This window comes from Lonchura striata, chromosome 4 (genome assembly GCF_046129695.1).
Source record: "Lonchura striata isolate bLonStr1 chromosome 4, bLonStr1.mat, whole genome shotgun sequence".
NCBI classification, from domain to species: domain Eukaryota; kingdom Metazoa; phylum Chordata; class Aves; order Passeriformes; family Estrildidae; genus Lonchura; species Lonchura striata.
In genome coordinates, this window is record NC_134606.1 from 51,709,449 (window position 1) to 51,736,520 (window position 27,072).

Here is a 27,072-nt window from a genome sequence, read left to right on the forward strand (position 1 = left end):
CAAACCAATTAATGTTTTGTGCACTCGCAAAGGGAAAAGGTGAATGCATCATCATGGAGAGGTGCAATCTCAACATTTTGCCTATTGCAGTCTTTCAGTCTGAGGAAAGCAATTTAAAAGGAGAGGGCAAATGTGTGGGACACTAAGCAAAAACAAAAAAAAAGAAAAAAAGACTCAGTCAATAAAATTCAAGGATTTGAAAAAAGTGTTTGAGAAGCTTGAGGTTTATGCTGTGCCCCCGAAAAAACCAAACAGAAACCTCCAAAACAAGTCAAAAGCAGTTGCACAGCTGAGCTGGTGCCCACACCAGCACCAGTTCCCCATAAACACACCACCTGCAAAAACATTTAACAGCACAGTATCTATACCAATAAGTAGGAGACACAAACTGGGGGTTGGTGGTGGCAACCAGGTTTAGAACAAATGAAGGGTTTGCTCTTCCAGGACAGGAGAAAAGGCAGGTGGTAATCCTGGCAATGTGGATGGCTGTGGATCAAAGTGGTTTACACAAACTCAAGGGGAGACAAGTGCTTGTGAGTGGTCTCCATTGTGTGGTGTAAATACACAAACTACAACAAACTTGGATAACATTCCTGCTGGAAATCGCCACTGTTGGGAAAGTATTTCCCTTCACATTTACTTTCCCCTCCCACCTCAAGTATTATTTCTTTGAATCATAAGTGACACCAAACAACCCCTAAGACAACTCAGGTTATTGTCAGAACAGAAAGAAACCTTTACTCATTCCCATCTTCACCCGCTTTGCAACTCCTTGTGTGCTTTGCTCTGACTCTTCATACGTTTTTCCTTCTTTAGCTCCCAAAACTCCTCTCTTCTTCAGCAACTGACTTAGAGAGTGGCTTTGTGGTTTTTTTTCCCCTCTGTACATCTTTCCCAGTCAGAAAAACAGAACCATAGAATAGTTGAAGGGACATTAGGAGGTCATCTGGTCCAAGCTCCTGCTCACACAGGGCCACCTGGAGCCAGGTGTCTTGAGACTCCCAGCTAAAAAGAGTAGAAACAGTTACAAGGAAGAAAGGTGGAAACACATGAGTTCCACAGCACCTAAAGACAGATACTGACCCCAGGGGTAACCACTGCTTCTCCAGGCTGCATTAACTGATCCCACACACATCCAGAACACCACACGAGGGCAGGGATCTCATTTCAATCCACATTTGAACTAAGCAGGTGAGAACATGCAGGTACAATAGAATAAGAGTTGGATCAGCATCATGCTCAACAGAAACAACCTGATCAGCTGTAGCATTAAACACCTGTGGTTCTTTGTTAAATCCCACTATGTAGCTCAGCAGAACCAGTGGAATTAAAGAAGCACAGAAAATTGATTCTTACCCATATCCCTTCTCAAACCATACAGTACGTCTTCACCTTATTTCAGTTGTGCATTTTGGAACTGACAGCACAGCCATAGAACATATCTAGGAAAAGCCAAGCAGTTTAGTTCACATTTAGGAAAAGCTTTAATTTCTCACCCATTCTGAATTTGCAGAAATCATACACAGTTGACCAAAATACTCATAGACTTGACCAAACCACTTGGCAGGAATTCTGTTTTTATGATCAATATCCTCACACCACTGTAATTAGAGTATAATGACACACTGGTAATTAATTACTGCTGGACAAAGCCAAGTCAGTTCAATTGGAACGTTCCAGCTGGTTTGAGAGCTGTCTAATTGATTTCTAACATGCACATTATCATCCCCTCACCTGCCCCAAATCACCACAACCACGAAAACATTTTGTCAATGTATGGAATTTTATTGGAACAAGTTGATACAAAACCAGTACGGTACGTCAAATGAACCAAAACAAGCAGAAACAGACTTGAGCATTGTCAAATAAGGCACATATAAAAAAATTTACACGTGGAATCCAGTGAAACAGACAGTTTATATATATATATATATATATATTTGGAGGTAGAAATAATTACAAAAATACTGACAAATCTTAAGCAGTAGCAGATTTGTTAAAACAATTTACTACTTAGGTCCCCATTTTAAAAATTGATCTGTAAAATCTTTATTCAGCATCTGAGGTTGGCACATTTAGGCCATTTATGCTTTTAAGCATCAAAAAATGCTATTGGTGTTAAAAATTTTCAATAACATGAGCAATACAATAAAGAAACTACAAAAAGTTATAAACATTCATAAAACTTCTGGTCAACAGTAATGTAAGAGTCCTTGGGATAATTAATCACATTTCTTCCTTAAATTTCACAACATATTTACATTTTAGAGACCCAATGAAGCTTTTAATAGTGTGGCTATATCTGCTGGAATGCTTCCTTCTTCTCCTGAGGAATAAAGAGAAGCATTAGTACAGCTTAAAATATTTCGCATAAACAGATAAAAGCCCGTGTCCCCAAAACAGTAAAAAAATCCTCTGTTTGTAGGATTTGGTCACTGATTTCTGGGTCAGACTCAGAGGGCACCTCCTGTCAAATCAAAGAACAACCAGCAAAAACACATCTTTCTGGTTTAATATAAAAACCCCAAACAACAAAAGGCTTGTCTGCATGAAGAACTGTGTTTTTTCAGAGTAACATATTGCAGCTCTAATTTACTTAAGTGGACATCATTATGTGCAAGACACCTACCTGATTCTGCTGCGGTCATATCTTGTTCTAACTTCAGTTTCTGTTGGCTGATTTTTAGCATGGTTTCTTCAATAGTCCCCTTACTAATAAGCTTTATGACTTGTACTTCTCTGAAAAGCACAATAAAAATCCATTTTCCTAGCTTGGATTAGTGCAAAAGGGAAGGATGCTATACCTTGGTTCAGCTGGCTGGGATTTAAAGCAACGATGGGGAAATGAATGAGAGGGCAATACAAAGAGCTTCTAGATTTTTCTCTGGAATAACTGTGCTCTGTATTGCAAGAAAACATGTTTTCTCTTGCACTCCCAGCCACTGCAAATATCTGAACAGTCATAAAAATCTCCATTAATATAAACAAGTCCAATTCCCTCAATTTCATTTTACCACTGAGTACAGCTAAAATTACACACATTCTATGGTTTCAGTCTTTATGTTAGGGTGGCACTTAAAAGCTTAGAATTCTCCTGAAGAGAACAAACAGCTTTGCCAGTCCCAAAGACTTCAGATCTACCTTGGAATAGTTCCCAGCACCAGAAATTTGAGAATTATGCACAGTTTGAGACTTATAGTGAACTAGGAAAAGGAGGAAAGTGTAAATAAAGGTTTGTTCTGCTAACAACATGGACCAAGACAACTACAGTTCCTAGCTCCCACGCAACCCAGAGCTACTCTACACAAGTCTCTGCTTAAAACTTTTAATCATAAATACAGTCCTTTTAGCCTCCTTTGAGAGCTTGCCTCCAAGAAAACCAAGCACTATAAGTAAAAAAAGCTTTACCGTGTCTGCCCCACTCTGTGGCACCGGTCTTCAGCCTGCTTATCGTTGTAAGGGTTGCAGTCAATGTCATGAAGGATAACAACGTTGGCTGAGGTCAGATTAATGCCCAAGCCTCCAGCTTTGGTGGACAGAAGGAATACAAATATATCCATATCTGTATTGAACTCATCTATCAGGTGTATCCTGCAGAACACAAGACACCATGCATCAGGGCTTGGAAAACACTCCACACTGGCTCCAGAGCTGAACACAGAAGTTGGGATGATCTTTTGGAAAAGAGGACAGCAGCACTGCACAGCAACTCCAAAGTACAGATGTTACACAGCAGGAAAAAGGGTACCAACAGTCCTCTGCAGTAACCAGAAAAACATACTGAGTGACAGATGGATAGCAAGGAGTGGAAACAAGCTTAGAAAAAGATTTCTGATGATCACAGAACACAGAGTCAGTTGGAGGACAATGGAAGACTGGAACACATGAAACAAATGGGGAGGCAGGGAATGAATTTTGCTTCAAGACAATCTTCTGTACCAATCACAAATGCAAGGTCAGAAACAGACATCAGCTGTACATGGGAACGAACACCCCAGCAAGAATGACAGTTTTTTGAAATGAAGGAAAATGCGTAAAAAAATTGAGGCAGAAAACCAGCTCAGCCCAAACAAGAAAAGCATTGCAACATTTTCAGCTGCAGGGACAGACAGAATGGTTTGTCCTAGAGAAACAAAGGAGTGTATCTGCCTCTTGCAAAAGAGATACTCTCTACTTCCAAGGAATAGCTACAGGTGTTATGACATGGTGACACACAAATCAAACACAACAGGAACTGCTGAAGACACATATTCTTCATTCCCATGGGTAAGACTGTTAGACTCACCACCTAAACATCATTTTTCAGCTTCACCCTTACAAAGGTGATCTGAAACTCAACATTAAACACCTTCTATGGTCAATGTCCAGTGAGCACAGACTTCTACAGATTGGAAAACAAAGGCAAGGGTCCAAAGTCACCTCCTCCTTTCCAACACATTAGCTTCCTCTCTCTCATTTTTGGCAAGAGTCACATACCGCTCAGAAATCTGTGTTTTTCCATCCAGCCTGAGGTATCTATGTTGCCAGTGTTTTAGCAAAACTTCCAAGATGTCCAGCATCATCGTGAACTGGCTAAACAACACAACTCTGTCACCCTGGAAAGGATAAAGCAAAGCAAAAATTTTGAAACACGTCAACTATGAAGAACAGTAATTCTTTATTGATGCAAATATGTGATTTTACTTTCATAGAATCCCTGTTTTCCAAAATAAAAGACCAAGCTGAAAATCATCGTCAGGATTGACTTTCAGTGCAGACTGCATATCCAGTAATTCTGCTGCATTAAATCACTGTCTGTTATTGCAGTTATATTTTAATTACTTTGTACTCAGGTGACTCAAACAAATGCATAAATGACAGATCACATCATCCATAAACATCAAAATACTTTCATTCAAAACTTAAATTTAAATAATTCATGTAATGCACAGAGTAGCCCTATTTTGTCTGAAATAGTCAGATCCACAGCACCCACCTGCACAAATTCAGGATACCCTGAAGGAATATGGTATATGCTTATTTGCAAAATAAACCTGTCTGAATCTCAGGGCAGGACTTCAAGCTGGAACCTCCTCTTACCTTTCCACTGGCTTAACACATGCATGATTATTCTAATGTAATACAATTATTCAATTGCCAAAAAAAGGTCCAAGTCCATGAGGTGTGAAAATTATGCAGGACCCCATATATTAATAGCGTAGTTAACTTGGGATGAATACTCTGAAACTTGGAAAACTGGGAAAATTTATTTCAGCTGTCTCTAAATTGAGGTGCATACTCAGCACTGCACATTAAAAGCTTTAAGTGCTGCTTTGCAATTCTGCCCGTGCGCTAAATTACATTGTAAAACTCCACAGCAAAGCAACTGGGTTGCATACAGAGCTGGCAGATATTAATTTAACCAGTTATTTAGAGCCACTTTTTAGACAGGAAAAAGCTTCAGCCATCTGCAATACCTTCTCTTTAAGGTTGGAGAGAATGCGTTCCAATGCTCTAAACTTCCCAGAATCCAGGATCTGATCCATGTCTAACGTGAAGTCACTGATGTGAGAATATTGCTTACAAAGAACATGCAGCTCAAAATCTGTCATTACTGTCATATCTTCGAAGATAAGGTCAGGGTTAGCATCACAATGTGTGGGTTCCTATTAGCAAAAATGAAGGGAAATAATGCAATACACAATCTCACCAAGAAACTAAACAAAAACACCACACAGTAACATCCATAATTTCTGCAAGAAAAACATAACACAACCTAGATGTGGACAAATGCAAGCAAGCATTGAAAGCAGTGCAAGCAATAAAAGATGAACTCTCAACTTCAGGTTTATAGGTGAGGATCATTCGCGGTTTAGCTCTTAAAGCACTTATACTGCCGAACACTTAAGAAGGATATGCTAAACCTTCGTAACAATTACCTACTTCCCATCAAGCCCTAAGACCTTTTACCCCTTTAATGATACCTCTTCCCCTGAAGACACATTCCCTAAAAGGGAGGTCCAATGCTTGGATAGATGGTAGAAGACATGGAAAGCCCAGCCCACGATGTAGGGTGGGTAGAGGGGTATCATGACAGGAAGAAAGAAAAAGCCATATCTGGACGGTACGATGGTATGGGAGTAAAAAAGGAACAAAAATCCTTCATAAACTAATGGGTCACTTCTTGCTTCCCCAGCCTTGTCTGGCTTCACTTAAAACAAAGCTGAAGAATATTCAAAGCCAGCTCCAACTTTTTTAGAGCACCTGCAGCACAATGAGATTTTTTTTTTTTTAATATATTTTAGACACCAGCAACAATTTTCCCTAAGCTCCTCAGGCATTAACCCCATATACATTTTTTAAAAAATCCATAACAGATCAATACTTAGGCTTTCCCTATTTTAGTTCTGTACTACTCAGTTCTTGCTACTCAGAAAGCTACTAAACTCAAGTGCCCAGCTAGGATTTTTTCCATAAACACTCTAGCTTTAAATTCTGGGGTGGAGGGAAGAGGTGCTAAGGCGGAGTTTATGAAAAGGAGATGACTGCAGACCCACAATTGTTCGCTCCATTCTTATGATAGAAAAATCAGTGTTACAACACCTACAGTAAAATAAAGAGAGAAATAAAAAGCAGAGAAATAAAAAGCAACAACAGTGAATTAAGACATTTTTGACTGGAAGCCTGACAACAAAACACACAAAGAAACAAGTTTGAATTAGAAATCCTGAGAAATGAAGGATTGCTTCTGAATCTAATCCCCTTACCTTGAGCATGAGGGTAGACATTGTCCTGAGCTTGTCATTTGTGTAATACTGACGATGCAAAAGAGGGTGATTAGCCATTTTTCTAAGTTGCATCATTGCATTTCCCATATTGGAGTTATTCTCTGTAAGCAAAGAAGGCATCTTTGTACTACTATTTAGAAGAACCATCTGAAACACCTTTATCTCTCAGCAGATCTTTGTTTGCAAGAACTCAATCTGAAAATTTACCTATTACCTGAACTTCAAAAAAAATCATAGAAGGGATATAGACAGTTTATGAGTGTTAAACATTTCTACAAAGCAAAGACTGTAGTCACATTCCACATACATCTCAGCATGATAAAATCCACAAGGAAACAAGGTCCTTACATACCATTACTGTTAATGGTTTTCTTGAGCTTGTTTAAAAGAGCCGAGTAGAGTTGTTCCTGTTTCTCAGACATGGCACACAGTTCAATGAGATCTTTTTTGGGAGGTAGCTGTTTAAGGACCTGACAAAACCAAATGATACCAGATAAAACCTGTACTGTTGTGAACCATCAGTAATTCTGCATTGTCTTGTAGCTGTTATGATAATCTGTTAATTCTCCTCATGCCAGCTGCTTTCATCACTTGCAACTTCACTAACTCAGGCAGCAATTCAACTCAGGTCCTGACATAGATTATAACATCAACCTCCCCATCAGGTAACATGGTCTGCACACTCCAGAAGTGAATGAAATGGTATTTGTTATATGCAATACTTGGGATCTACTCCCCTGCTAATCAGCATTACCCCCTTCAGACCACTGAAGTCTGCAAGTGCCCATTAATATTTTTTAAGACCAGTAATTTCATCTCATATTATAGTGTTGGTCTCAGAGATTATCAGGCTTTTTGATAAAACAAACCCATCATTCTAAAGATAAAAGGTTACCTCATCTTTTACTCTTCTCAAGATGAATGGCTTTATTATCTGCTTTGCATGTGCAATTCTCTCCTTCTCATATATGCTTTGTTCTTCAGCAGTTTTCTAAGGAAAACATTGAAAGAATTCAATTGCAGTGTGAAGCTTTCAGCCGTAACACCACCACCACCTTAACTTCTCTAACCTGGTGAAAACCCCAACCAAAACAGACATACTTGACCTGACCATTAATATTCCAAGATATCCTGTTACAGGATATTTTAATTTAAAAGGTTTACTCAATTGTTTAATTTTCTAGATTTTTACAATCGCATTACCTTTTTACATAAGACACCAATAAAACAGAAGTTATGCAGCAATAGCAGTCTTCTAGCAAAAATAAAAGTTATTTTCAAGAAGAGAATTCATGGCACTCACTGTTTTTGAAGAGAACATCCTTCGAATTTCACTAGTGCTACTGCTGAACATATGGGGCATGACAAAATTCAAGAGGGACATCAATTCCAACAGATTATTTTGAACTGGAGTCCCCGTTAGCAGCAAGCGATTCTTGGCCTGTTTGTCCAAAGTGGAAAGAGCAATGAGAAAGATCTGTTAGGCTAAAAATATTATTGGCAAAAAAAACCCCACAGCTATGGAGAAGTGAGAAAATGAGCTTGCTTTAAATTATAACTATTTAAACTTATTATATATTTTGAACTCATGGAATAATTTCCTTCTTAAGTCAACAAAACTGTTTACAGATCTGTGGGGAGCTGGGCATCAAATTTAAGACAATTAAAAAATCATTCCTAGATCTATTAGGCTTCTGCTTGATTGCTCTGTTTGGGCTTGGTTTCGGTTATCGTTGTTGGTGGGTTTTTTTATTGTTTGGGGTATTCTTTTTGGGGTATTCCTGATGACTATGTTAATTGCTGCTCCCATATCAAGTTCTCTAATGTCATACAGTACTTAAGCACTTAAGTACTTAAGCACTTAAGTACTTAAGTTTTGAATTGTAAGTACAAGCAAGTTTTAAAGATTGGCTTTTAAAAAAGGCTATTGATGAAAATATGATCTTGAAAAGTATATTGCAGTAAGTGATCTTAAGTTTATTATTATTGTACAAATACTACAGTGCTAGATCAAAATATTCAGACAAAGAGCTGTACTCAAATATTTTTCAAAATTCCACTTATTCAGGCTGTAAGCCACAAGAAAAATATTTTCAAGCTGGCTCTTCTGACATAGCCGTAGCAGAGCAAGTCTTTAAGTACAACAAGGTTTTAGCACAAGTAATCAGAATAGCATATTTAAAATCTTTACTACTATGGGATGTAACTGGGAATTTGCTTAATACTGAAACTCAAGCAATACCATCATTGTAATGATGGTAGAGGAAATGTATTACATTTCTTTGGGAGATTATGTCCCAGAAGAGATCACAGTGCAGGATCCACTCCTTAGATCACACCAACACTTAAATCCACTTGCATGTTGTAGTTCCTCTCAAGTTACATGTATTTAAATGTTACAGTTAATACTCCATTTTCCCCCTGCTTTTAACTACTCAACACAAAACCCAGGAGCTGTCCCCTCTATCCCAGGAGTAATTAAACTTCTTACATTAATTGTCATGAGGTGCTGGTAGCGGATAGAGCTCATGTTCTTGAGCATATGACCTTCATCAAAAATTGCATAGTTAAGCTTCAGCCTGCGGAACAGTCCTCGATCATCTGAGCTGCTCATTGCAGAGTTGTATCTGTCAGAAACAAATATCACTTGCATGAAGTCTCTATGAAAATGAATGTGCTGTTATGACAATCAAATTAAATTCTCTAATATCATTAAGAGTTACGGAGAAAGTACATGAGGGGCAGTAAAACACCCTGGAAGTAACTAACCACAACACAGTTTATTACTGGCAAATTATTTCAGTTTACTTGATAAGCCAATGCTCTCAATAACACTTGCTAAAAATCTGCTGAAGTTTATTACAATGTAATATTATCTGTAATATACATGCTGACAGACACATATCTAAAACACCTATGACACAGCATCTCTTACATAATCATAAAACCCTAGTTAACTATTATCCGAAACCCAACTCCTAAAATTGTTTGGTTTCTTGTACCACTAGAGGTCAGCAGGACCTCACTAAAGCTCCCATTTGTAGTGTTTTAACTGTACTTACGTAGTCACAATCACATTGAAATCAACTACTTTATTGTGAATGTCCAACCTGAGATGTTTCCTATCTTCTTGGGATCCTAAAGAAAGACAAAACATAAAATGACTACAATTATATATACTTATATGCATGTAACAATTAAAGACACTGCAGAGAAATCACTCCTCAATAAACCTGTGTACTTCAACAACTGTCTTATAACGGCACTGCCATGACCAATTCGTCTTTTCTTACACTGGCCATGCAAGCAACTGCATTACTGGATTAATTTCTTAACTAGATTCCTCACCATAGTAAAAGAGGACATTCAGTTCAGGACACCACAGATGAACTTCTCTTATCCAGTTATCTGTAAAAACAACATTAAAACAAAACCCAAGTCATTTATACTTTATTATGTCTTGCTGTTTCATACCTCAGCATCTGATTTTAATGCAAATCCCTTTAAATTCTCCTGAAGGTTAAGAGACATTTCATCTTAATACTGGAAAACTGATAAGTAAGAAACTGAGTCAACCCCAACTGAGCTTTAGTAACTCAACTAGTTTGCTCTTCAAACTCCTGCAGAAACAGGTCCTGCACCATCTGTAACCACTGTGTGAAATAAATACAATGTGTAATTTTGTAGCTTGGTTTCTTCCCTAGACAGTTAAATCCCCAGAAAGCAAATCACTTAATCTGTCAGTACTTGCCTGCAGAAGTATATCACCAGGAGAGACAGTGCCTCTGGGAGCAGGCAGAGGCCTGACGTCCCGGCTGTGCAGCTCCAGGTGTGCAGCACCACAGTGGCCACAGGCAACACTGCTGTGCCCCAGGGGAAGCTGCTTGACAGCCAACACAAATGCTGACTCGAAACCACAGCAGAAGGGGGATGCTGCTAAATGCCACTTGGGAAGGGGAGGGACCGCAGGTCAGGGGTGAGAAGACAGCTCTGGAAACATGTCAGGAAAACTGCCAGCAGACTGCACTGCCCAGGCATTGCCAACCTGCCTCTACAATTGGGACTCTAAGACTAACCTCACAAAAGCACCTTTGTTCACGTACTTACGTACGCCTCAGGTTTTAACTAATATATGAATTATTAAGAGTTGTTTTAAAAAGTGGGTTCCAATGAAGTTTGAAAGCACACTAAAAATGAGGATTTCAAAATGAAATTGTATAACTGGAAACTTTTCTGATGCATCTAGAGAAATTTCTGAAGCCAAATAAGTATTTTATATTAAAAGCAGCATTTACTTTCTAAATTCATCTTATTACTTCCCCCATCATTCAACAAATCCAAATTTTACTCCATCAGGAACCATTCTCTGCTCAATCTCATCCATTTTGCTAACATTTCATTCCACTATACTCTTTCCAATTTCAACTGAGGCCATAAAACAATCAGAACACACAAGTAAAAGACAACTTCATCATTTTAGGATTTTCATCTGCTTTGATAGATGCCATGCAGTAAACACGAAAAAAGACAGTGAATGTTTAAAATGTCATGAAACTTAACCCTAAGCACAGCCTGGAGACTAGCAAGTTCAGCCAATATTCAATAAGTAAAAAAACAACTTTGCTACACAAGTTCAGATTATAACAAGCAGCTTCATTTTTTTTGAAGCAGACAGATAATCTAAAAAGGTTCCATGCTAAGTCTAATTAATGCAGAACAAGCATGCCTGAAGTATGGTCTGCATTCCAATTCAAATGACTTAAGGAGCTGAGTACCATCATAAGCAAATCAAAGTTTCTTTCATTAAATTATCTTTCCTTTATAATACGTCCATGATTGGTTTGGTTTTTTTTCCCCTAATAAAAATATTTTTGAAGGTTGTAACTTACCTAATGTTGAAGCTGGTACAACTATCAAATGGGGACCTTTATTGCCCTCTTGGTAAAGATAAGCCAGAAATGCAATAGCTTGAATTGTTTTCCCTAAGCCCTAAGAGAAAATAAATCCATTTAAACAAAATTTACAATTTGCATGACATAAAATAGTTTTGAACTCATAAGAAAATTACAGTGTAGTGATGGCCCAGTAAAGATGAGAAATCTGATTAGAAAATTTGTTCTGATTAACCAATTTTACAGAAGACGATTCCTTCTTAAGTACAACCTCAGTCAAACTTCATTATCATTTGGCTCAATAAATGAACAAAGATTGATCTTTTCAATTAATGAAGTCTTTCATTTTAGTTCAAGTTCATCCCTCAAATAATCTCCAAAAATTTACCTTCCTGAACCAATGGTGCAGAAAAATGATTACTTGGAAACTAAATGCTTATTTCCATTTGATCCAGTTGTACAAAGAGTATTCCAGCTATTTCTGAAGTGGAATTTAATATGAGAATCAGATTAAACATAAGCCTACATTTCCACCAACACTCACTTTTCCTGTTTTCTGCATCATGAATTAAATTTTATGCATCTACCACAAAGCACCCATATTCTTACTAACATGAAACATACAGAAGTTGAGAAACACTGCCTAAATCACAGTAAGGCAAAGCAGTGTGTTCATTCATGGTTCATCAGAAGTCACAACAGCAGCCAGGATTAAAAACAACAGACCACAAATTCAGCAGCTGCATCAGTAAGTTTTTTCCATTGTACAACTACAGGCAGTTGTCAGCATTTAACAAAACCTCAAACCCATAAGTTTGTCTCTCTTAGCTCAAAGTTGTTGGGGAGTGTCATGACAAGAGATGGTGGAAATGCTTCTTCTGGAGAAGCAGAGAAGGCTTCTACCACCCACTTGGTTTTTCCTGTATCGTTATCTGCCTGTTTGGAAACGAAGAAATGGAGAAAACTATAGAAAGAAATGGGGCTCACTACACTAAATGGAGGATAAGTAGAACAAATTATATTTTGAGCAAGGAGCTGTTAAACTCAATGGTTTGAAAATAACTGCTGTGGTAGAAACCGGTTCCATTGCATCAGAAGACACCATGTAACTTCTAAGTGCTCAAGAATCTTAGGCTACCTTTAATTTCCAAATGGAAAGGAGTTCAGCAGCTTCTAAGATCTTGGAAATCTGTTTGCAATTTAGGATTACTTATCTTGCTGAGGTTTCTAGGCAAGGATTTAACAGGCTCTTTCTTGCAAAATTTTAACGATTCTAAAATAAGCAGTTTGATACTTACCATTTCATCAGCCAAGATGCCATTCAATCTGTGCTTATACAGCAGTGCTAACCAGTTCAAACCAATCTTCTGATATGGCTTCAGTTTCAAACTGTTAAGAACAATCAAGCTTATTACCACCTTTTATTTGTTTCTCCATAAAACACAACTTTATTTACACTTATGGCAGGTTTAACACTGGCTTTATTTTAATGCACTCCAGACTTCTTTATGTAGTGAAAAATACAAGTTTCTTTATCAGTCACCTGTACACAAGCTGAGTTGCTTATCTGCATTTTCACAGACCTAAAATGATCTGAGTGACACAAGAAATACTTCTCTTCTATCATCAGTGACACACAACCAGATAAAAGCAGTTACAGAACTACTAATTTCTAAACTACACAATGAATTAAGTGGCATTTTGCAGTCACATCCCTGATTTTGTACTGTTGTACAATTACTGTTTGTATTAGCACCAAAGAAAAACCCAAACATATAACCTACCAAAACACACTCAACAGCAAGTCATCCAGTTTAGCGCTTCTTCCAAAGAAGAAGCATCACTGACATCCTTCCTCCTAAGACTTCCTGTTTCCTGCCAGGTTTTATTTCACACAGCTGAGAATCTTCTGCTTCCAGCTGGAATTCTAGCTGCTACTTTGGCCATTCCCACTACAACCCTACATTTCTTAACCCTTAGAATAATACCCTCAACTATATCCATATCTATTCCTCCTAATATCCATTTGGAGGTCCTTGCCAATTTAACTCTCTGAAAGAAATCCTTGCCCACAACACACCCCAGCTGCCACTACGACTGGATACAGAGTTTCAAATTACTTGGTACACCTGAAATTCCTGACAAATGTCTTTCATCCGTCTGATAAACCTGCCCAGTTTGCTCAGATTTGTTCCAACTTGGCATTTTTGCAATGAAATCCTATTTGAAATCTGTCCCCCATTGCAGACACAGGTTTGCTTTGGTTTTTATTTGAAATAAGTTGACAACTCATGATTCCATTGCTTAAGGTTGGTTGTTACATTCACCAGAAATTGGAGGAAATAAAACGCTGTTCTAATTTTTTATGCTCTGATCCTGCCCACCAGCTTTCCTGATACACTTTAAAAAAATCTGTTAGATTCTATAAGGTGTTATACATCACTACCCAGCTCACTGAGAGCTACTAAGTATCAAAAAATCTGCAACTCTACTTTCAGACTACAGTTCTGAAAATCCCAGTCTTCAAGCACACCTTAGTGTCCAACACCCTTCTAAAGTATAAAAACAAGAGATACCTGCGATTCAGAATGGAGGGCTGCTCTATGTTCCATCCACATTCTCCATCTCTAGTAATCCTGGTTACCTGTTTTGTCAGTTTATTGGAAATATCTTCACATTTATTCATAAGCTTTAGAACCACATCCCTCTCCTTCAGTAGTATCTTGCAGTTCCACACTATATCTTCTGACAAACCAGAAGTCTTTGTCATTTTAGTAAACTGCAAAATAATAATAAAAAAAAAGTCCATGAACATTGGTAATAGCAGTTGCAATGAAAATCCACAGCTGCTGCAGGCAGTAATTCAAGCAGGAGACAGAAACAGCATCCCAATCTTCTCTCAAAATTCCAAAGACTTGGCCCTCTGCAAAATGTGTGAATCCACACTGAAGGTCATCATTGCAGCTTCTCAAATTACGGAACTTGAAATCTTAAGTGATAAAAATTCTCTGAAGAGTTTCTAACAAACTACAAGTGCTTTAAACTCAAAATCCTTAACAGGAGGCAAAATACAGTGCAAAGGCCAGCTTTGAAGGCCAGGCACACTACCAGAACAAAACCCCACAAGGAAGGAAAAAAAGGCACTCATTCTCATTGAGATGCCCTTTTAAACAAACCCTATTAGATACTAAAGGTAGAAGATGCATAATGTAGGTATCAAGGCAAACATATGAGCCTATAATGAAGATTACTACATTTTGTTATGGGTCTGTCTGGGGCTCAGCATTACTTGGTTCCAGACTTAACTCTACCACAAAGGTAGTCAAAGTGAACTTTAGCATTGTGCCAGGTTTTCTGTGGTCACCAAGTACTGTCAGCACATAGAAGCCTTACTTCCACCACTGGCTTCTTCAAGTCCACACTATACACACAGTGTACCTCCTTCCTCTAAATTTTGGTCTTCATCACAGTATGAATATTTTACATGACAGAGACTAGCAGCCTCAAGTTGTATCAAAACAGGCCCCTCAGGCCCATTGATTTCTCCTAAATTCCATATAGAGCCACCTGCAGAAAGTGTAAAACCTACCACTAAATATATTTCTGCAGTAACTGGAGTCATATTTGTAGTTATTTTCTTGAGTGGTTATGCATATTTCACTGTAAAGAACAGGCTTTTTATTGTTTATTAATGGATTTAAAGAATTGAAGAATACAAGCTGCTTTGGATTCAGCATTCTTGTATTAAAACAGAAGTAGTTTTCACACAGATTTTTCTGAATTTTAGACCTTAAAATCTAAATTTAGCACAAGACTTCATATATATATCCTCCAAGAATTCCTTCCATAAAAACAGGAGTGATCCAGCTATTACATGTTAAGTAACTCACCAATATTGCCACATTGCAGAGTAAAAGCAAGTTTTGTTAAGGTGGAGACTATAACCAGATTAAAAATAAAATTTGAAAACAGCTTTCATTAGAAAAATATCTTTACAATAAAGAGAGTGAGGTAATTACAGTTTGGGGGTATGCTTTTTTTTTTTGTATTTTTTAAACAAACCCCAGAAAGTTTACCAACACTCATAGGTTAGACCAGGCTAAGGGGCACATTTCAACACCTGTAAAGAAATTTTCTAAATAGACACCTCTATTTAGAAACAAAAAAGAACACAGTTTTAATAGGTCCCTACAAAATTTCAACATTTGTTTTGATGACTAAAGCTTTGGTTGGCATGAATAGAAATCCTGTAATCCATAAATAAAGGTGTGGAGAATTGAGCCATCTGTTATTAACAGAAATTGTATTGTTTCATGTCAGCACATTAACATCCACATCCAAGTTGCAACAAGAAACACTTTAGCCACTGGTTTGCATGTGAAACACAGGGTGTTACCCTGCTCAGAACTCAAAGCAGATGCATGGGTGGCATTTACTTTCTCGAGGTTCTGACATCCTCCCAAGTTCAGCTTTTTTCAAATGAGCCCCAAAAATGTGAGACCATCATGGAAACTGAACCCATGAGTTTTCCCAGCACACTTGAAACTGCCACAACAGCACACTCTAGCTGGGCTTACTTTACACCACTTGCAAGATGATGAAGGCTTTCCCTTTAATGCCTAAGGGTGAATGTCAGCCTCAGCCTCGATCATTCCACTGTAAGCAGTTTCCCATTGCTAACTTGATGCATTTGCTGCTTCCTTCAGCTGGCTTTGGTGCAATGTGGTTCTGGAGTTTGGTTGTTGTGGCAGTTTGTACACGTGCAGGTAAACAAATTGACAAAAAAGGTGGAGCTGCTCGCCTTTGAGTCTGTACCTCCTAGCTCATACTGCTGCAGTGTACCGAATATGACGGACAAGTACATTCACCTCTGACAGCTCAGTTCTCCCATTCCCCTAAAAGGGATGTACTTGTGTCAGCATTTCAATGTAACACTTCCCATCTGCTTAACTTGTGTGTATTGTGTAAGAATTTCTGTAGACCATGAAGGCTTTAAATGCTAAGTAAGACAGCGTATTTTGTGATAGAGTAATACTGTGAATAACAAAAATGAGAGGATACAGCAAGTCTCACACCAATACATATGTTTTTACACTAAAAGGAATCCAAACAGGTAACAGTTATACACCTAAAAAAAAAAAGAAACTGAACAGCATTAAACCCTATCCAGTTCCTCTCCCACATTTACCAGAAGAAGCAGAAAAGTGCAACCAACCCAGACCCCAAAAGCTCAGCTCAGCTCCTCTGGGAGCCAGTCTAGGCTCTGCTTTCGTTTCTTGGCACACAGTGAAAGCAGGCAGGTACTGCCCCTTATGTGACTGTGCTCACAGCCTCTCTGCTGAGAAACAGCACTGAGTGCTGCCATTTCCAACACTGGGCAATTCCACAGTTGGGAAATGAGAGCACTCTTAAAATATAATTAAACGCCAGCAAGTTTTATAGAGGAGTTAAGATGAGGAGGAAGGGCAATTGGTGCCCAGAAGTGCTTCCATGAAGGAAAGTAATCATGTTGTCTGCTGGCCCACAATGTATGCCAGTGGGGTATCATCGGGATCTCAAAGCAAACAGGTGAGAGATGGGTGAGAAGCCAACACAGGAGACTGAGGGGAGACCTCACTGCAGTTACAACTTTCTCACAAGGGGAACCAGAGATGCGAGCAGAGATCTTTTCACTGTGGTGACTAGGGACAGCACATGAGGAAATGGCCTGAATCTGTGCCAGGGAAAGTTGACGTTGGATATTAAGAAAAGGTTCCAGGTTTCCTCCTGGAAAATGTACTTGACCTACAGTGTAAGCATTTCTAAACTGCCAAATGAATTAATCTTTGTGAGCAACGACAATTTCAGCTCTCTCCTTTTAGTTTGACAACCCTGCCTAGTAAATGTTTTCCTATGCGTTAAACACTTGAAATGTCAACCTCAAAGAGTATTTCCAAGTGCTCTTATTAACCTTATGAGCTTATGAAATTAATTTAAATCCTCTTTGAAACAAAATAGCTTAGTCCAACTTAAAAAAACTCATGTAGAATAAAAAAGACAATCTCATTTATATTTTCCTGGAATAAAACATCCAATTTACAAATAAGTAGGCTTTAGTTTTAATCTCAGACTGAGAGTCTTAATATCTTCCTTAATTCTAATAATGAACAAGTGGTAACAACTTGTACTTCACATTGTGTTACACAAGATACCATTACAGTAAAGAGATTCAAAACTAAACCAATTTTTTTAATGCTTTAACTGAATCGGCTCTCCCCATTATTCTAACCATCCTTATTTAATTGGTAGGAAAAACACTAGGTTACTGAGCTACTGAATCTTTATAAACAATTAAATCCACACTGATATAAAACATCTGCTAAAATCTGCTGCAAACCACTTCTACTCTGGGCAAGTATTCACAATACTACATAAACATGTGGCTGCTGACAGCAGCAATCTGTGAAAGACAAATTCTGAATGCAAACAGGCCCATGCAGCGTTTTTTTAACTGTAAAATATTTAACATAGAAAAGGAGAAGAGCCCTGTAGCAAATACTTCTGCAAAGAATTAAGCTCAGACAAAATCCAACAAGTTTAGAAAGTAATAGATGTATGACAGATGTTCTGTGAGAAGCCAAAGGCTTGGGGCAAAACGGATTTCTTTTGCAGCATACCAGTACATTGTTTTTTTTCACATATCGTCCTCTTGTCTTCCCCCCTCCCCTTACAACACAACACACAAAGATCGCTTTTTTTTCTTAAAATTCGATTTAGTATCCCTTATTCTTTTGTGGTAATATATTTCACACACTGAATAATAAATGTTGTTGCTTTACAGATATTGAAAAAGTTCTTGCATACATCAGTAGGGGGGTTCAGAAGGCACACTGATAAAAAAACACCAAATTATTCTGTTAAAAGGCCTGTGCACAGTTACTGCTTTAAAATCCAAAGCACTAAAAAATTAAATCAAGAATCTGCTGTAATGCATTTCAAATTTCTTACCAGGACATTGCTCTTAGCAGGTCTGAGGTCTTGCAGTTAAAACTGTATGAAATGTGAAGTCTACAAACAAGCCATGGTAAACATCTGAAAGTAACAACAAAGCGACAGTAGATAATGTACTTACCAACAAGACACTGTTTTCCCTTCTGTGGTGGATTGTGGCTTAGCCTTCTGATGCTTTACCTTTCATTAATAAAAACGGCAGCTCATTCCACTAAAAATGGCTGCATTGCTCAGCTAGCAAAACCATGCTAGACACTAAGCTGAAGTAGAATAAAAGCACAAAAGAAAAAAAAGAGAATGACCATTTCTTGCCTGAAACTGAAAATATCCATGCTGGCTTCTTCAATCATGGAGCAACCCTGGAAGCTGCTGCTGCTGCTGCTGCTGCACAAATGTCTGCAGTAAAGGTCCTGCCCCATTCTTCCCTCCTGCATGGGTTTTCAGCTACAGGGGCTCAGAACAGGCTAGCAAACACCTCCTTCTCAAGTGAAAGCTCTAATTTCTCCTTCTGCAGCGAAATCAACCAACTTTCTATGCTACAGAGTGAGTGACAGTAATGTCAGCCAATCAGCTTGAGTTTTCCAGAAAAATCACCCCTTAATTCATTCAAAATCAGGTCATATGACACTATTTGAAATGCTATTGGCTTAGGAGGAACATAGCATTTCAGCCTAATGAGGATAAGGCCACCCATCTAAGCCTCCCTAGGCTGAAGCCACCTTGACTCTAGGCAGGCAGGGGATAGGAAAGGAAGAATGCAGACCTACCAGAGCCTCCCAGCTGTTAAAGGGCCGGAGCGCTATTATCTTCTGAGCCTTTTTCTGAGAACACTGGGGAATCAGAGTCAGTTCACTCAGGGAAGCATCCTGCAGGAAGCTGAGGATTTTCGCTTTGTAGCTATCCTCCATCACTTCGTCACCGCTGCTGTAGTCCTCATCCAGGGAGCTTCCACCGTCTTCAGAAGAGGACTCATCCTCCACATGTTCTGTTTCTCTCTCAGCACTCCAAATGCTCCTTTTGACTTTGTCCTTTTTCTGAAAGCCATTCTGCTCTCTCTCAGAAGCTTTCTGTTTCACCTTATCTTTACTCTCCTCGCTTTGGGTTTTAGTAGAGGCTTCGGTCCAGTCAGCAACATTCCTTTTGGGAGGAAATTCCATACCTACGCATGCAACACAGAAGGTAACAAGTCAATGCATATTGGTATGGGGCTGATGAAAACACAAATTGTTCTTCCAAAATAAAACCTACAGCTCTATAAAACACAGTTCTGATATTTAATATACAAGAACTCAAAGCAGGTGATCCTAAGAGAACAGAAAAGCAAATCTGTATAAAATATGTAAATAGCTCTAACTGCGAGTACAAGGTAAGTAAAGCTCATTTGTATAATACTCAAATAGCAGAAAGTTTCAAGTATCTTAAAATACAGATGATCAACATAATGCAATATTTGTGAGCTGCAGAAGCTCAGAATTAGAGCAAACAGCTAAGAACTCTGATGAGAACTTAAGATGAGATACTGGTCCCACTGACCCTGACTGCAGATATTACTTCTGCTGACTTGAGAAAACAAGCCTTCTTTCACCAAGAAAATGATACATTTTTTCCATTTCAGTGCACTGTAGTACATGATTCAGGGTGGAACAATGAAAACATGCATTTGCTAAAAACACCCCTCAAATAATGAGGCATCTCCAACCAAAATAACTCAGCTGCCTTAAAATAAGACAGAAGGTATTTAACTGAATGCAAGCAAGTAATTTTCAGAAGTGCCTTGTAAGGGTTTAGATTCCTTCACTGCTAGAGAGCACTTGCAGTACAAAGTTTCTCTTCTCTCCCATCCCAGCTTGCTGCTGATTGAGTCCAACCCTGACATTTGCCTTCTCAGAAGCAGCAGCAAGGACACAACTTCCTGAACACTGTTAGCTCTCTCCACTTGTAAAGAATCCAATTAAGAACACTACCCTGTCCCAAGAACACTTAAATAGCTGATACAGCAAAACATGTACATATCTGACAGCTGTGTAACACACTGGAAAATAATCAACTCATTAAATAGGACTTAAGTTATAACTTGCAGATTTACTTGGAATCACTGGGTTTGCTCCCTGCCACATTTAAAGTACTGGGATTTACAGACTGGTTGCATAATTCAAGGCCTGCTTCTAGTATGTTGCTCTCCTAGAATACATTTAAAATTGACTAAATAGCATATAATACTTGTTACCTACACAGTTATTTGCAATTACTGGTTTGGAAACTAGTAATTTACAAATAGTGCAGTTAAAAAACAAACTTCTTTTAAAGCAAGCAGGAAGGGAGGAGCATGTATCAGCTTTGACATGTACCAAAATATATTTTAAGAGATACCCATAGGTAATTACAACTTTTTATACCTATACGTATTAGCAGGGCAAAGATATTTATCCCTAGTTGGAGAGCAAAAATAGAAATATAGAAAAATTTAGCTTCCTTCTTTTATCCACCCTGTAATACTGGATTTCAAACTGCAGGTTTCTAGGCATGGTGCTGTCAGGACTGTCATTGCTGAACATTCAAAAATATTTGCATTACAAGTCTGTTTTGTCATTGGATAAAATGAATTATAAATCTGTCTTTACCCTCCTCGTCGTCTGCAAATATTTTCAGGGCCTCCAGTGCATCATGAAACACCCAGTTATGTTCCTCAAGTACCTCTCTCAGTTCCTAGTAAAAAATAAGACATTTGCATTGTGGTGAGATAAGAGCAAGCTAAATATCTGTGCCTAGTAATGTCAATCAAAGAAACCCCCTGTAAATCAGACTATTCAAAAAAAATGGAAAACAAAATGAGAAGACCCTTCAGTTTCTTTGTACACTTAGTTTAGGCAGAGCTGCACTCCACTTTTCAAAAGTGTAAGAACACACATGGACAAGCTTTGCTTCCAACAATTTCAAGCACAGTACTGAAAGGGCTCGAGTAGCCACTGAGGACCATCAGGTACTAAGGTAATATCAAGTGCTAAATATGTTTAGCAGTCTGGGGGAGAAGAGTAAGAAAGGGAGGGATCATTTCCTCTTGCATTTTTATAATAAGTCATCAAATTTGACTATGCTAGGCTTGTCATAGGGCAAGAAATGTAGGAAGAGAAGTTCCAAATAGTCCTAACCACATCCCACAGCTCTCAGCTCAGGACAATTTACATTCTAAAAGCAGCAACAGTAAAAGCCTTCCTACCCTGGGCTCTTTCTGGAAGTGCTGTCGGTAAAAGAACTGTTTCATATGGACTATCAACAGCTGCAGTTTTTTTAAGAGCTCAAAACCTGATGTGCCATAGGGAGACATCAGCTCACCTCCTTATCCAATCCAGGGAATGTACTTTGCAACTTCTTCACAAGCATCTCTTGCCTCTCCCATTGTCTTTTGGGTTCTGAGTCATCCAGCTATGTTAAAAAAGGCACCCATTAGGTTTAATATTAATTACAGTTATAGAAACAGAAGAAAACCATTGTTTATCCTCAAAGAGATACTCTAAATGACAAAGGCATTTAAAACAATTTCAAGCTAGACAACAGTCTATGATCAAAGACCAAAACTTTCACAAATATAGGTAATGTCTTCAGTCATGAAAAACTGGGACTCTTTACTTGATAAGCATACACAGTGCAAAGTTACATACCAAAATAAGAAAAATTCAGAACTGTCTAGCTTGTTTTGCTTTAAAATCAAAAGTCATTAGCAATGCTGGATGATACTTAAGGCAGAAGATATCAGGGTTGGTGATTAGATTAGCTTACTAAGCATGTGGTGTTTAACACACCACAGCCTACAAACATGTTAAATGGTAAGTTTATATTAAAATTTATGGGTAAAAAAACCCACACGTATTATGTCACAGCATCACACAGTCATATCAAAAACTGGTAGGACTTTTCATTAACAATAGTTTCTCTCCGTAACAGCTACAACCAGCCTGGCAAAATTGAATTTAAGAAGTGCTAAAACTTCCATGGGCCAAAAGCTGCTCTGCTTTGTATTCACCACAAAGAACTACACAAGTTTCTTCCTAGAGCTTTGAATGCAAAGTGGTTACAGAGCTACTTGTCTACATAAGAGATACCAGCATTTACTTTGTTGAAAGAGTACAAATCGGATCACCCAGAGGCAGTCTGAGTAACAGAGGACATTATTACTTTCCTCAGTGAGCCTTAACGTCACTAAGACAGCAGCTACAGTTCATAGAAGAGCTGCCCAAGTATGCTCTGGTCTTAGGAACCACATGGAAAAGCAAGATTAAGAAAAAAACCCTGCAAGTTCTTACTACGGTTTTCTAGAATGAGTTCCAAAAATCCATATTCCAAGTTTGGTTTTTTCTAACCCTTCCCCCTTTAATTGTAATGAAATTGTTAAGAAAAAAAATCAAGTTGATAAATAAAACCAGGTCCGGTGGAGCATTGCTTGCAAGGCTGGCTGGTTAATAATTAACTAAAGCTTCCTTTCATAACCAAACCCAGGGGTTTGGTGAGGAAGAACAAACCCAGACCACCTCTATCCTTCAGGAAGAAGGAATTACAAATGAGTTGTAATATTTTTGCTTTAACAGAGAGCTGTGTTTTATTTGGTTCTGTCTGAGGACAATATTATCCTAAATTTCAACAGTCACCTTCCTTATCCAGCCTCCAGTATTTATGTAGAATTCCCTTTCTCTATGTAAGTGGCTTTCAAGGATGTCTACTGGGATGCCTGGAAGATGGCTTCATAATAGCAATATAGGACTGTGCAAATCTACCAAATACCATCCTGAATGCACCAGGATCATGACACAGTTCCCATTTATTAGCAGAGGTCAAAGTAGTCATTCTTTTAAAGGTAACCAATTCATTATTTTTAAAGATTTCCCCAAGTCATAGTTTCAATTATATAAGTACAATCTATAAAAAAGACTAGCAGTAGATATACCAAAAGATGTTACCTTCATGTGCTTGAGGAAATACAAGGAATGACCTGAGGAGGAAAAGCCATCCAGAGCCTTTAATTCCCACTCAGAGCCTCACACACTGCTACCTGCCATCAAGTACTTCCACCAAAAGCAGTGGACTGGCCAGTGTGATATAAACACACAAGCTCTAAAGAACAAAGCATTCATTCAGAATGTCAACAATTAAAAAAGTACAAAAACCTCATTCAGATGGCAAGATATGATTTGACTTAATTTTCTGATAAAAGTCACCACTGTCACATAGTCAGACAGGTAATTCCATTTATTTTACAATGCACAAAGAGAAAAGCACAGTACTTACATAACTAACTTTTGACTTTTTTGCAACTTGCTCATTTTTGGTTTTGCAATTTGTGGGAGAATCTCTTTCTTTCCTTTTACTAGAGGCAGCTACAAAAAGAATTGAGATGGAAAAGAAGAATTAGTTCCTTTCATTACGTTCACTCCAAAACAGCAGGATATTTTACTTACTACAATGCTGTAGCTACTTGTACCCTGCACAATGTTTACCATAACTTACTCCACAAGTTTCCTACTACAGACCAAAGATACATTGAAACTTGAAGCAAAGCAGCTGCTTGAAGGTACATGCCTATTTACCTCTATCTTTAGCAGTCTGGCAATTAATCAATTACCTCTCATATACAACAACTGAAATTGCATTTTATTCTTCTTTTTTTAATAATTGCCACATGCTATTACACACAAGCTACATAAAAGTGTATCTGTGTCTGGTTTTATTCAAGCTGGTATTTCTTCCATCTGTGTGTTGGAATATGTACATCACTGCCAATCTGGAAGCACTGGTGACTGATTTCTGGCTCAGGTGCACACCAGAGCAGTTACCAAATGCTTTTTCAACATTAAATCCAGACATCTCAAAGAAAACTATGCATATTAAGTCTGTGATAACCTTATCAGTTACAAACAGTCCACATGAGCTATAAGTTTGACTGTCTTTGGGCCCTGATGATTATCAAGAGATTATGATCTCAGCATTAAGGCCTGCCCAGTCAGGTGCTGTGCATGGCTCATGAAGGCAAGAAGACATTACCAGTACTTCTGCACACCAGCTTGGCTTGAAGCAGCATTATCAGAGCAAATTAGTGTGAAAATTCCTAGTCCATGACCTGAAATGCTACTGGAAGGAAAATCTTCTCTGAACAGTAAGTGCTTGCAGAGCTTTGGTGTCTGATACCAGCATCTCTGGCCAACCTCCCCTCCCAGCCTGTCCTGGGATACCAGTGAAAAAAAATACCCACACACACACAAAAAGCACATTTGCCTTCCAATCCAGAAGACTGACTGGATGATCAAAATAGTTTTAACTCTGGAACATTAAGTAGCCAAATCTTCATACAAGAAATCACTTTGTCTGGAAATACTTCCAAATAAATTTTCTACTATAGTCATTCACTCTGACATCAGAGAAGTGGCATAACAATATTGAAAAAAAATTATAAAAGCATCCCAAAGAAAAGCAAAGTACTAGCAACTCTTCCTTAAAGTAAGGATCTAGTAACAGATACCAGAAAACTGTTAAGATTTTTTTCAAAGTCTATATATATATTATATTATATATATATATATATATATATATATATATATATATATATATATATATATATTTAGATAAAAATATCATAGAATCATTGAATTGTTTGGGTTGGAAGGGACATTAAAGATCACTTAGTTCCAAAGTCCTGCTCTAGTCAGGGACACCTTCCACTAGATCAGCTTGCTCAGACCCCCATCCAACCTGGCCTTGAACACTTGAAAATGGGGCATAACTGAAATAATTTAAACAATATTGCCAGGAAAATGCCTGATACTATCTTAAGTCTGAGAAATGTGTGGTTGTCTTGATATCCAAACTAGGAGCTGTCAGGCTGCTGCTGGGTCAAGCACTAGAAGTTCATCGAAGGCCTTAAGCTCAATTAACATTGTATTCAAGGATGGATAATTCTCAATGTGAACAGTGACCCTGCAAACCCCTTTGCCCTGAAAAAATACACGGGCTGGATATAAGAGTATTTCAAAGATTTTCCTGCTTTTGGGTCATGCTTAGGTTCTGCCTTAGGGCTGAGCACTCAATAGCCTTTGAAGGAAGCCCCATCATGAGCAATTTTAGAGGCAATTGAACTGAAACAAAGGATCTGGAAAATCATGGTCTCAGGAATTACACAGAATTATTTAAAAATAAACCCGTGGTCTTTGGAAATCCATCACATTTGCAAATGACAAAAAAGCGCGCCAATTTTCTGAAGACATCTACTTGGCAAAGCACACTTATCTTTTTCTTCCTGTGCTAAGGAAGTATATGGCTGAAGGGATAAAGAAACTCTTACTGTAGATAGGAATCATCCTCAGAGTGCAGGCAGAGCGTTTCAGAGGAATCCTTGCTCTCCCCATAGATTTTGTAACTAATGAGCAATGAGAAAAGAAGCTCCAAGATCTCAGACTTTAGAGGAGCATTTGTAATTATCTCTCCTATTACTTGCTGCTACCTCTAACAAAAAAAAACCCAACCCTTTTATCACAGTGACTTTCCTCATCATGATAAAACAGTAATTTCTAACTGCTCAAAAAGCAATGAATAACAGACAGATTTACATGAGGCTTCAGCTCAGCACACCCACCATTTTTGAGGTTTTCAAGAAAACACCACCAGAAACAAATCACAAGCAACACGTATTACTACAAATTCACATCTTAGACACGTATTTTCAATGAGTCATATCTAATCTTCATACCTTTACAAAATCTGCACCGTTTCTTGTTTGGCCTTACACAACTATTGAATTCAAGCTATAAATACAAGTGTTTTGTCATTTTGAAAAGACAGAACAATTAAAGGATATCATGGTCACACTTTTTTCACAAAGCTGTGCTTAGCAAAACTGTATCTTGCCTTGACCTCTCACACAGCCAACATTTCTAAACAAGTAAAGCATACCTGAAATTGACAGTTAAAGCAGATGTTCAGTAATGTCTCCTTATTTAAAAAATGTGTCCAAAATGAGGTGATTTATACCATCACAGTCAGGCATACTTATTCCTAACTAAATATTTTATACAACAGCTGTGATTAGTGAGAGTTTTGCTGCCAAGAAGATTTTTCTGTGGCTCATATTAAAAGGACATGAAACAACATTCTTAATCAGCAAAAAATTGGCCAAAAGGCAGGGCCTACATACCAGAAATCAAAGTGATTTAGTTCAAACACTGAACTGCAACAAAGTTTAAGGATATACAGTAGTTTAAATTGGATTAATATTTATCAAAACTCTCAAAAAGTAATCAGTCTTCCAGGAACAGCAACACTCAGTGTATTTTTCAAAATATGCCAGCCTTGTTCCTATTGCCAGTACCCAAGAACTTCCATCTATAGAATCTGACCAAGCACACAGTGATGAACTCAAAATGATTTCATGTTTATATTTG

General features: G+C 38.1%; 1 protein-coding gene across 1 annotated transcript in view; it reads right to left on the minus strand.

Annotated features, from left to right (window-relative positions):
- Positions 1-1,764: 1,764 nt before the first annotated feature.
- The window catches only part of SMARCAD1 (SNF2 related chromatin remodeling ATPase with DExD box 1), a 40,537-nt gene continuing 15,229 nt past the window's right edge, over positions 1,765-27,072 (minus strand). Inside the window, exons 6-24 of the mRNA XM_021550316.3 lie at positions 23,930-24,018; positions 21,983-22,072; positions 21,271-21,355; positions 19,417-19,808; positions 14,236-14,438; positions 12,958-13,048; positions 11,657-11,756; positions 10,116-10,175; positions 9,830-9,905; positions 9,259-9,394; positions 8,071-8,208; positions 7,663-7,758; positions 7,120-7,237; positions 6,747-6,868; positions 5,457-5,645; positions 4,477-4,595; positions 3,409-3,591; positions 2,630-2,739; positions 1,765-2,326 (exon numbers count right to left, since the gene is read on the minus strand). Coding sequence (XP_021405991.1) covers positions 2,265-2,326; positions 2,630-2,739; positions 3,409-3,591; positions 4,477-4,595; positions 5,457-5,645; positions 6,747-6,868; positions 7,120-7,237; positions 7,663-7,758; positions 8,071-8,208; positions 9,259-9,394; positions 9,830-9,905; positions 10,116-10,175; positions 11,657-11,756; positions 12,958-13,048; positions 14,236-14,438; positions 19,417-19,808; positions 21,271-21,355; positions 21,983-22,072; positions 23,930-24,018 — 2,459 coding nt within the window. The 3' untranslated portion in view covers positions 1,765-2,264. The remainder of the gene's footprint in view (positions 2,327-2,629; positions 2,740-3,408; positions 3,592-4,476; positions 4,596-5,456; positions 5,646-6,746; positions 6,869-7,119; positions 7,238-7,662; positions 7,759-8,070; positions 8,209-9,258; positions 9,395-9,829; positions 9,906-10,115; positions 10,176-11,656; positions 11,757-12,957; positions 13,049-14,235; positions 14,439-19,416; positions 19,809-21,270; positions 21,356-21,982; positions 22,073-23,929; positions 24,019-27,072) is intronic.